This window comes from Pleurodeles waltl, chromosome 4_2 (genome assembly GCF_031143425.1).
Source record: "Pleurodeles waltl isolate 20211129_DDA chromosome 4_2, aPleWal1.hap1.20221129, whole genome shotgun sequence".
NCBI classification, from domain to species: Eukaryota; Metazoa; Chordata; class Amphibia; order Caudata; family Salamandridae; genus Pleurodeles; species Pleurodeles waltl.
The window spans coordinates 399,558,610-399,570,842 of NC_090443.1; the positions used below are offsets into that span (position 1 = coordinate 399,558,610).

The 12,233-nt window shown below is 44.4% G+C and overlaps 1 protein-coding gene across 3 annotated transcripts in view; it reads left to right on the forward strand.

Moving 5' to 3' along the window:
• ASTN1 (astrotactin 1) overlaps positions 1-12,233 on the forward strand; it is a 536,836-nt gene that overhangs the window by 254,118 nt on the left and 270,485 nt on the right. For all 3 annotated transcript variants that reach the window (XM_069231561.1, XM_069231562.1, XM_069231563.1), the window contains exon 3: positions 10,896-11,286. In XM_069231561.1, the coding sequence (XP_069087662.1) occupies positions 10,896-11,286 (391 nt within the window). The remainder of the gene's footprint in view (positions 1-10,895; positions 11,287-12,233) is intronic.

The following is a 12,233-nucleotide window of genomic DNA, read 5'->3' on the forward strand; positions in this document are numbered from 1 at the left end:
GCCAGTACTGTTGAATGCTAAGGTTACTGAATACAAAAGCTGTCCAGTCTTGATTTTATCTTATGCGTCTTTCTTCCACTACTCTGCTCTCTGTCTAGTTAGCTCAGTGTTGCAGGCAACTTTTCACCCCACCCATTGGCTAACTGAGCTGAGAGTGACGCTATTCTGCCCTTTCACAAGGAACAGATCCATAACCAAAATACTTCCCCTTAATGCCAGGGACTTTTTTGGCAATGTATGCTTTTGAGACCAAAAACATAGTTTTGCTTTTTGATTGATGAGGGCCTGGCAGCTAACCCGACAATGAAGTCTGGTAAAAACCATGACAAAACAAAAAAGGCTGGCTGCCAACACCAGACCTATTGGCTTTGCCAGTGGTTGTCTAACATGATACTCCTTTTACCAACATTGGAAATAATGGAAAGCTGAGTTGGCCTCGCCTGGGATGCCAACTAGTGACCCTCAGATCACAGCAGATGCCAGAGTGGGCTGTTAAATTTCTGATCCATCTTGTAGCCTTGCTGGAAAGACTGCTGGGTTGGGCACACCAGGCTCAGATGGCACTGAACCTCTCCTCAAGAAGCTGAACTGGTGTCTGTGCCCACATGGGCAGCAGCAAGGATGGTTCAGGCACATTAGGATGTACCATCACAGGGCTTGTGTCCTATTGCAAATGCATATTAAGGACTGAAATCCATCAGTATTCATATTGTAAACATGTTAAGGGCTGATCAGCAGGAATCATGTTATATAAATAATCGATGAGGGCTGGGTTGAATGTTTTATGCTCATGTCTGCACATTAATGGCAAGGCAACAGTGGCATAACAAAACTTGAGGTGGCCCCCTACAAAATACATGGAGCCCCCATCCCCATTTCCAAACCTGTCCTGGAGCTCTTAGGCCAGGGGCCCGTCGCACTGCACAATGTGAGAGGGGGCACACAGGAGCTCGGGTCCCACGTGTACTGCGGGGGCTGCAGGGGCTATTGTTACACCACTTCAAAGCAGTGGGCTTTGACTAATTTATCTGGAAGTACTTGGGCTATACGTGAGATTGTTACGTATGCATAATAAAACTGGATATGGAACAATATTTTAGGACACCTATCTTGAGAAGAAAAGCAGCTTTATTATTATAAATGTAAGAGAGGTGAACAAGACTTTTTTGTTTTGCCATCGCCAGATCCTTGCTTTACAAGGGATATAATTATGTTATAAATGCTTGTTGAACAAAATATGGGATGGTATTTCATTAAAATGGTTTATATAAGTCACCATTTGATCAGGGTACCTATATTCCACTTCTGGATTCCCATATTTTGTGATATTTGATGATTCACTTTTGCACTATGTGCCCCGGTCTTCCAAAATGATGCACACTTTAAGAACTGCTAACCTCAATATGTACAGGTATGTGATTAAAAAAAAAAAACTGACTTAAACCTGGCGGAATAAAAGAACTAGAGATGAAAGGGCATATTCACAAAAGAAAACCTACATTCGAGTAAATATACACATGCACATTTACCTGTACACTTTGTAGTAACTTTACTACTTTAGGCTATTCACTAATTCCAAGAGTAAAGTTACTGTAAAGGGTAGACTTACATATCAGAGTGTGGAGCCTACTTTATGAGTGTGAAGTCATTATTAGTAACATTTCTCACATATAAGGAGGTCTCAGCGACTGGGGCGAGCTCTCCATGTTAAATAAGCGAGAAGATGTAAACAGTGTATTAAACTTTAAAATAATAGCAAAAATATTTTTGTATTACATAATAAAGTAAATTCAATTGGTAATTTTACTTTAAATGTAGAACAGATAAAGAATACGACAGCACTATAAACTTAATTAAATAATTAATTACATATTTAATTATTTATATATATATGAAAAAAAAATGTTTTAACTATTTATTTGAAATAAATACCCACATTCTGTAATAAAGTTATATTTATTTATTGTATATTAAATATTACTAAAATAAATTAGTGGAATTAATTTAAATTAACTTTATTATTTTTTAAAAACAATAGTTACATTTATTTTTTAAGTTAAAAAGGTTACTACATTTTAAAATAAAATAATATTTGTTTTTATTTACACATAGCTTTTTACCATTAAATTAAATTTGTACATATCTATACAAAGTGGAAATAAATTAATGTATTTCAACATTATTCCCTAAAGATCTGCATTTTAAGTCCTTGCCTCTGTTATTGTTTATGGGAGGACAATGTAGTACTAGTAGATGGCCATGTCATGGTGTTGGACTTACTCCATGTTTGAGCTGTAGTGCAATTTTGGCTGCTTCTGTTGCATTTTTAATGTAGTAAATTTAGAAGTGCAGTTTGTGAGTAGGAACTGGCTTACTCTTTTGCAACCTTTCTTGGGCCCATTAGCCAAAGTTTTTTCCTGCCACCTGCTTCCCGCCATTTGCTTCATGCCGCCCGCCTCCCCAGCACCCCTCCCAGGACGTCCCCAAAGGAGGGGGTGGCATGGCTGCACAATGGACACGCGCAGTGGGGGTGCCAAAGCAAGCCTGTCTGCGTCCGTCCATGCCTGGACAGCATCCAGCGGCAGTAACCCTGGCCCCCTAGCTACCCACAGGTACCTTTCCACAGATCTTTGAGCCCTGGACCCTGGGCAACTGCTGCCTCACATCCCCTTGCTCCACCACAGGATGGCTTACCTGCCCCCTCTGTCTCTAGGACCACCAGCCCATATTGAAACTTGCGCCACACCCACCCCGCTGGGCGACACCACCCCGGAACCACTCCTGTGACTCTTGATCAACACAAGATTGCTCTGCAAACACGCCACCGATGTCTGGGACACTCTCGCCCCCAATGTGACCTTCATCACAGAGACATGGGTCAACCCCTCTTAGGCCCTGACATCACCACCGTGATGCCCAACGGATACAAGATGAAACACCAGAACCGCACCAACAAAAACAGAGACGACATTGCCATCATCCACAGTGATTCAATCAGCTGCACCACCTCTGAAGACGAAGCCACACCAATCATGGAACACCCAAATTTTCAACTCCACACCAAGAATAAAACTACAATCAAAGGCAACCTTGCCTACAGACCCTCAGGACCATGGACCAGCCTCTGCAACACCATCACAGACTTCATCACCCCTCTCGTCATTGAATCCAAGCACTATATCTTCCTCGGAGACCTCAACTTTCACCTAGATGACCCCACAGACATGAACTTCGTCAACCTCTTGGAACGAATGGACAACACCGGACTCACCCAGTTGCTCACAGAGCAGGACACACTGGACCCTATCTTCACGTCCAGCAACAGAGTTAAATACAGCCATACCACAGAACTCACCTGGACCGACCATTCTATCATCAACTTCACCATCACAGGACCACCTCTTGCCACCCCCAACTCTCCCAGCAACTCCTTCCACAGCAGGAGCAAACGGACACAAAACCAATGGATTGCCACCCTTAACACCACCCCACCACCCAGCCAGGCACAGCAACCAACCTGAAACTGGCAGTTGAGAATCACCACTGCTGCCAACCGAGTTGCCATCAAACCAGCAAAAGCTTGCAGATCCACCAAACAAGCCAGCTGGTACACTCCGGCACTCAGCACAATTAAAAACAGCTGCAAACAACTAAAGAGAATATGGAGCACCAGCAAAGTCAAAAGAGACCAAGCCACCGTCAAGTCAGCTCTCAACAAATATGACCAACAACTCAAAACACTCAAAAAGGACACCCTGGCAGACTGCATCGAGGCTAGCACGAACAACACCAAGGAACTCCTCACCATCGCCAGAGAGTTCTCCTGTCCAACAGCCACCAAGAACACAATCTCTCCTTCCCAGGAACTCTGCGACACCCTAGCAAATCGCTTTTCTACAACAAGATATCCCCCATCTACAGAAACTTCAAGCCCCAACCTACCGACCTCCTCATCCTCTCCACCCGTACAGAAGCCTCTTCCGACCAACATCTCACCGAATGGGAACAGTTCACCACACCGGACACAACAGCCATAATGAACTCCATGCACTCAGGAGCACCCCTTACAAACTCACCACCATCCTCAACGCATCCATTGAAACAGCCACCTTTCCCGATGCAATGCAAACACACACAGATCAGACATCTCCTTAAGAAACCCTCCACAGAAGCCAGTGACCTCCAGAACTACTGCCCCATTTAGCTGCTCCTGTTTCCCACCAAATGCCTGGAGAAGGCCATCAACTGTCAGCTCACTGAAAATGTGTAGAAAAACAACCTACTAGACCCCTCCCTGTCCAGTTTCGGAGACAACCACAGCTCCGAGACCACCCCGATCGTCCCCACGGACATCTGCACCCTACTCAACAGAGGAGAATCAGCTGCCCTGATCCTTCTAGATCTCTTTGCAGCCTTCAACACCATTTCCCACCAAACATTCATCAAGAGACTGCACTAGTTGGGAATCAAAAGAGGCACACTCAGATGGATGGCATCATTCCTCACGGAACACATGTAGAGAATCCATCTCCCCTTCCCCTTGGAACCCAAGAGCACCATCTGCTGCTACCCCCAAGGCTCATCCCTCAGCCCCACCCTCTTCAACATCTGTATGATGCTTCTAGTCAACATCCTCTGAAGCCACAATAACAACATTACATCCTACGCCAACAACAGCAGGCTCGTCCTCTCGCTTGCAGTTGACCCCACCACAATGAAGACCAGCTTCCATAACTGCATGAAGAATGTTACAGCCTGGATGAAGGGAAACTGTCAGAAGCTCAAGATGGACAAGACTGAAGTGCTGACCTTTGGCAACCATATCTCCCTCTGAAGTGACAACTTGTGGCCCGCTGAACTCAAACCCACCGACACACCAAATGACCACACCCACAAACTCAGCATCATCCTGGACAGTAAACTCACCATGAAACAACACATCAGTGCAGTCTCCTCAGCCTGCTTCCACAAGCACTAGAAAAACAGTCATACAAGCTCTAATCACCAGCTGTTTGGACTACAGTATTACACTGTACAAAGGAATCACTGCCAAACTCATGAGAAGGCTGCAGACGATACAGAATTTGGCAGCCAAACTGATCCTCAACCTGCCCAAACTGGCCCACATCACCCAGCACCAGAGGAACCTCAGCTGGCTCCTTGTCAAAAAAAGATGCCAATTCAAACTACTGACATATGCCTACAAAGCCCTCCACAACCAAGGACCAGCATACATGAACCACCACCTGAATTTCCACCAATCATCCTGAAACCTTAGCTCCTCCACTCTCGCCCTGGCACAGACACCTTGCATCTGCTATAGCCACAGCAGAGGATGCTCCTTCTCCCACCTCGCCACCAAGACATGGAATGCCCCCCCACGCTGGCGGACTTCAGAAAGAGACTTAAGATCTGGCTCTTTGACTAAGCCCAGCAACCCAGTGCCTGGATACCCTCGCGGGTGATAAGGTGTGCTCTACAACTATCATCTGATTGCTTGATTGATTGATGGTCATGTCCCACCCTGAACTCTCCTTTAATCCTTTCCAATCCCCTCCATACTCCTCCGTAAACCTGTACCATTTTGTCCTAAGTATTCCCTATTTTCCACATTTACTACTAAAAAGTAGATGTAAGGATTGCAGAAATCTCCAAAATCGGGTGGAGATCTGTGCACAGAAAGGATAGGATAGACTGAGACCTCCACACTTTGGTTAATAATCAGCATTTTGTAGTAAGTGAATGGTACCATTGTAGCACTACTAACTGTACTAGAAAACGCAGTTTTGAATAGGGCCGAAACTGAAATATAACTATAATAAAGAATGCACACAAGTTATTTGGCTTGTTATATAAATGTATAAGCAACTGTTTGATAGAAGGCACTTATATCTAAACTCAAACAAGCCTTAGCAAAGTCAAATATATCTAGCCTTGGCTGCCAGTCTTTTGGGTTTGGTGATGCTTGTTTTGTTCTGCCATGGTTTTTGTCAAAGCTTTATTGCTGGGGAAGCCACTGGGCCCTCGTCAGTTTTAATAAAAATTACATTTGCTAAAAACCAAAGTATTTATTTGGTCTCAAACAGTACACTTTGCCATGGAAGTGCCTGGGACTTAACATAGCTACTTTGTGTGTGAATTTGCTTCTTGTGACAGGGTAGAAGGCCGCCACTGGCACTAAAGTTAGCCAATGGCAAAAGTAGGTTGACTCACTGACCCATGCAGCATGCTGTAGTGGGTGGAAGAAAAATGTGAATGACACTACAGCAGATCAGTGGATAAAGAGACCGGGCTGAAAGCCTGCATATGTAAGTATATTATAATTGTCATTTCTCTGAAAATCAAAAGAAAGTTCTTGATCAATACTAGATCGAAAATAGCAAATTAAGGGTAACTAATCAAGAATATCAACACACTCTCCTACTTTTTGATATTTTTGGACGAATATAATTCTTTCAGCAGGCATTATGTCCAGGTCTAACAAGACTGGGTATGTTATATTCCTGCAAATCTTGTCATTCCAATTGAGCCATTAATCATCTTTATTGGCCCACTCATGATGAGGCCCCTGATATTGTTATAAAATTGATAATATCTAAATGAGTGGGAAGCCATGGTTCTACAACCACTTCAGCTGTTTTGTAATATTTGGCCTTGGAAATAAAACACTGACCCCAGCCCCCCAGCACTCCTCTCGCCCTGTCATGAAATTAGCCCCTGTTATGAGTATGATCCTGGTTGCTGGTCCACCTCCATAGTGTGTATATATTGGTCTGCACTGGGTGGGTACTTAAATAAATTCTACTGGAAACTGCAGCTGCAGATTCTGCAAGAATACATAATTTCCCTTTCTGCAATGTTGATCAGACACTAGGAGCTGCTTCGTCGCAGATTAGGCCTCTGCAAAATTTGTATTATGCAACAGAAGTTTTGTGAAGATCTTGATTATTGCTCGTCACATTCTCTTCGACCATGCCCCAATGTGGTGTTTTTCACCATACTTGTCATTGAAGCCTGTAACTCCCATGTGTTCCATTTGGGGATGCACGCCTTGTGTAGATTTACCTCACTAGTGACTCAAAACTTGTGAAGGAAAGATATGCTAAATTACATTTGTGTACCGTTAACATAGGGAGTATGCAATGATAAAAGCATCACAAAAGTTGAGCTTTTCAACCAAAAGTCCTCTTGCCTATAGTTTTCCATCTATGTCTATTTTTCACAGTTTTTGCAAACAACATGTGACGTTTATGACAAAAAACCTTATCTACCCCAGTAATTGAAATTTGATTTTTCCACAGCTAGGTCCGAAATGTTTTTAGTGATCACCCTTCTGAAGCTAAACACCAAGTAAAATCAGCAATCGGCTGTGTTTGTCTGCAGCTATGTATAACCATGTGAAATGGACACTCTTCGGTATTTTCCTGCACCTCTGTATAACCATGCAAAATAAGCACTCTTCTGTGTTTGCCTGCAACTATGTATAAACAGGTGAAAGGGACACTCTTCTGTCTTTGCCTGCACTTATGTATATCCACGTGAAATCTGCACACTTCTGTGTTTTTCTCCACCTTCTGTGTTAGTCTGCACCTATGAAAAACCACCTCCAATGAGCACTCTTCTGTGTTTGCCTGCACCCATGTATATCTATGTAAAATGGGCACTTTTCAGTGTTTGCCTGCACCCATGTATATCTATGTAAAATGGGCACTTTTCTGTGTTTGAATGCACCCTATGTACAACCACGTAAAATGAACACTCTTCTGTGTTTGCCTGCACCTAAGTTTATCCATGTAAAATGGGTATGTGTCTGTGTTCGCGTGCTTATTTATAACCACGTAAAATAGACATTTTTCTGTGTTTGAATGCAACTATGTATAACCAAGTAAAATAGCACTTTTCTGTGTTTGAATGCAACTATATACAACCATGTAAAATGAGCACTCCTCCGTGTTTGTCTGCACCTATGTAAAAATTGGAGAGCATTTTTGTATGTTATTGTATTTTTTAAAGAAATAGCAGGCATTGTCCAGAAATTGGAAAAGGGGTACTATCATATAGGTAAGGTCGTCCCTTGTGGATAAGTGGCTGGTGAGGCTTTGATTTATGGAATTTTATGGGGTATTTCTTGAAAAGCAACAAATCTTCATCACAAAATGTGTTTTCAGTAATAAGCCTAGAAATCTGCAGCAGGATCATTTTCCAGGCGTAAAACTGCAAATGTCTTGTGACACACTTTCCTGGCTCCCATAACCTCAATCAGTAATTCTACACAGACTAAGGGGTGGGCAGGGAGCTCAGCTCTGCTTGCAGAACTAACAGAGTTTTTGACACTAGTATGTCCAAAAACTCCGTTAGCCCCGCCAGGGGAGCAGAGCTCACTCGGTGTGCACTGCAGCCCAGTTATGCACAGTGTAGCCCATAAGTAGTCTGCAGTGAGCATCAACAACAGATCCAGGGCCAGTCCTCCCTCTGCCAGCAGCCCTGGAGCAGGTAGCAGAAGGAGGCAGAGATCCTGAATTCAGGCCAGGGCCGTAGGCAGTGAAAGCTGCCGTTTCAGGCCTCTTGTGTACCGGCATATCCCGTGTGCAGTGCACACGGGACAGGATGGTGCACAAGAGGCCTGAAACGGCACTTTCACTGCCTATGGCCCTCTCCTGAAGGCACCCGATCTCGGAAGCACTAAGCAGGGTCGGGCCTGGCTAACCAGGCCCGACCCTGCCTGGCGCTTCCGAGATCAGGCACATTCAGGACTCCCTGGGTCACAGAATTCAACCTCTGTAATTCCACTGAGTTTTTAATCCACTCCGTGCAATTCTGTGAACTCACCCCAGGCCTACATAGAGTACAGTTATGTACTCTAGAAAGGGAGCCACTTGTGCAAATTTGCATTTTTTATTTTACATTTTTTCATGTGGAAAACAGTATTCCTTATGGAGAACCCCCTTTTCTTACTTTTCCTCTAAGTCTAGAGGTGGTCTGTTCCCCTTTCCATTCTGGAAGGGGAGTTACTCCAGCCCTTTGCTAGTGTAAATCTCTGATCAACAGTGGGAAGAGGTTTGATTGGAGTTTTAAAATGCTCACAAACCTACAGGGTGTTCGTTTTATGAAAAGTTACAAGGCTAACTGTGCCTTGTTTCAACCACTTCCCACCCCTTGTTTGGGAGTTACTATCGCTAATTTCTCCGCACTAGCAGCTGAGAAATAGGCACTAGGAGCCAGTGGCGGCCGGCAGCTTTAGGAGGGAGGGGGGGTGGGCGGGAAGCACACACACATACACACACACACTCATTCTTTCACACACAGACACGCACGCACGCACATCCATTAACAACACTCATAACATTCAATCATGCACACACGCACCAAACATTCATTTTAAAACATCACACACACACACTCATTCTTTCACACACACACGCACATCCATTAACACTCATAACATTCAAACATGCACACACGCACCAAACATTCATTTTAAAAGATCACACACACTCATTCTTTCACACACACACGTTCGCACATCCATTAACAACACTCATAACATTAAAACATGCACGCACGCAGCAAACATTCATTTTAAAACATCACACACACATACTTACCTTCAGCCTCGAGGTCCCAGGATGGTTGGGACTGCTGCCTTCCCTCATTGGCTGACCGTAGCCAATGAGGGAAGGGAGCAGTCCCAGCCTCGTCACAGAGTGGGATGGGGTCAGTGAGACTGCTGACCCTACCCCACTCTGTGACGAGGTGTCACTGATTGACACTCGCCCTGGGCGCTTCAGGGCTTAAACCTGAAGCGCCCAGGTCGAAGTCAATGGGTGACGCTTTCCTCATCACCCAGGGGAGGGCCTTGAGGCACCTTTGCTGAGCTGAGGAGGTCACGCCCATAGGAGCTGTGACCTCCTCAGCCCATCAAAGTTCAGCTCAGGCAGCCAGGACTCTGCGCAAATCGCGCATGGCTCACTCCTGGCTGTCTGAGCTGAAAATGAAGAGTGTCTGTCAGGCTGACCTTTGTTCAGCCTGACAGACACTCTTCATGAGGGGCAAAAGGTGGTGGGGTGTGGCCCCTCCGCCCTAAAGGACGGGCCGCACCTGCTAGGAGCTATCACCAAACACACCACCGAACAGATACATCTTTATGTAAGCATAACAAAAAGCTACCTGACTACTATGACTCTGGTTAGTGAGAAACCCAGAACTGTATACTAAGGCTATATCGGATTGCCACAAAGGCTGCAAGGCCTTAAAAAGGCAGAATTGCACTATAAAAATACTGTTAGCATAATATAACATCTCCTCTGTCCTGCTCAGGCAGGGGGTGACACCTCTATCACTAGTAGTCAGTGTCACCTGATCAATGTTTAGACTTTATCTTATGCACACATCATTTTTTTGCCTGGTTACAAGTTAACCGTCTTTTCCCTTCCCAATGATGCAAATAACACCTACGTTTCCTTATCTAAAGGATCAATTGAATATCATATCTATTGCAGTATGTGTTTTTAAACCTGGAACATTTCCGTCACTGTCCTCCACCTCATGACTGAATTGCTTCTCTTCAGCTGTGTATTTTGGGATCCCTTGCCTTCTACATCTGCATAAACGCACGAAAATCATGAGTGAGCACACTTGCCCTTTGTGTTCTGATGTCACCACAGGAAGTGATACCAAACGAATAACCTTTCACCTTGACACAAACAACCACTTCTAAACGTTAGCAAAACATTGAAGGTATATTTGGTTTGAAAAGATCCACAGGCAGGTTGGATAAATAAATATGGTTGCATGCTGTAACATAGGGGGTTGCAATGGCTGCCCCTTTCTTTTATCCTGTACTTTATGTTGTGATAACTCTGACTCACCCACTGCACCCCTTTTATATCCCACAGGGTGGCATGATAGCCCTGCTGGTGTCTATCCTGTGTCTGGTTTTGATCCTCTACACCCGGCGCCGTTGGTGCAAGCGGCGTCGCGTGCCACAACCTCAGAAGAGTGCCAGCGCTGAAGCAGCCAATGAGATCCACTACATTCCATCTGTCCTGATTGGGCATGGTCGTGAGAGCCTACGCAATGCCCGCGGGCAGGGCCACAATTCCAGTGGTACCCTGAGCATCCGTGAGACCCCCATCTTGGATGGGTATGAATATGACATTACAGACTTGCGACACCATCTGCAGCGTGAATGCATGAACGGTGGTGAGGACTTCGCCAGCCAGATGACCCGCACACTGGACTCTCTGCAGGGCTGCAACGAGAAAACGGCCATGGATCTTACCCCAGGTAGGGAAGCATCAACCCTGGCTTCGATGAGAGGCAGATATCACTCTGCTGAGTCCAGGAACCCATGGTAATTTTGAACCATGACATGCATGAAGCATGGTGTGTGGGCAAGAGTGAGACTCCATTGTAGTGCATAAGGTCAGGGATGGGAAGAGGAGTGAGATTTCATTTAAGTGCACGAGACCATTGATGTGTGAACGAGTGATACTCCATTAAACATTACTTTAGTTTATAATGCACAGGATTGCCATTCAAAGTAAGCATAAAGAAACCAGCTGTACAATGCCTTCCATATAAAGGCGAACAGACCTCCATTGAAGAATAGTAGGTAAGTGGAAGGAGAATGATTGAGACCCCATTAAAGAGTTAGGTCTGTGGTGTCTTGATGGAAAGTGCAGTGCTTGATATGACGTTAATTTCTATGCCTCAAACGTCATTGATGAACCTCATATGGTTTTGATGCAATAATAAAACTCTTCACCCAAGACATTTTTAGCTAAGACTTAAGCCGGAATCAGTTTTTCTGTGTTATCCCATTTTTTATGTGGGTATCTCTGTTCCTACTACTTCATCTGCAAAGGGTATATGCTGGCGTATGCCTTTTAAAAAAAATAACTGTGTTGTTCCTTACCATTAATGTTTGAGTTTGTGCCATATTAGCCAATAATTAGCCTGATGATAATTACAATAATGATGTAAAAGCAAAGTCCAGGAATGGATAAGGAGAAAAGTCCCGGTGACATGGTTCCATCTGGTCGCCCCACTCATACATAAGATGTTCCCTTTAAGATCAGAGATTGTGTGTTTGCCAAGGTAGTTATTATCACTATGAGGCTAATCTAATGCTACATTCTTTCCTCTGGTGTGTGGATTCAAGACAAGAATCTTTAATCCAGAGTTTTGTCGTTTTGTTCTCACAATCCATCTTTATCACTGGCATCATCTGC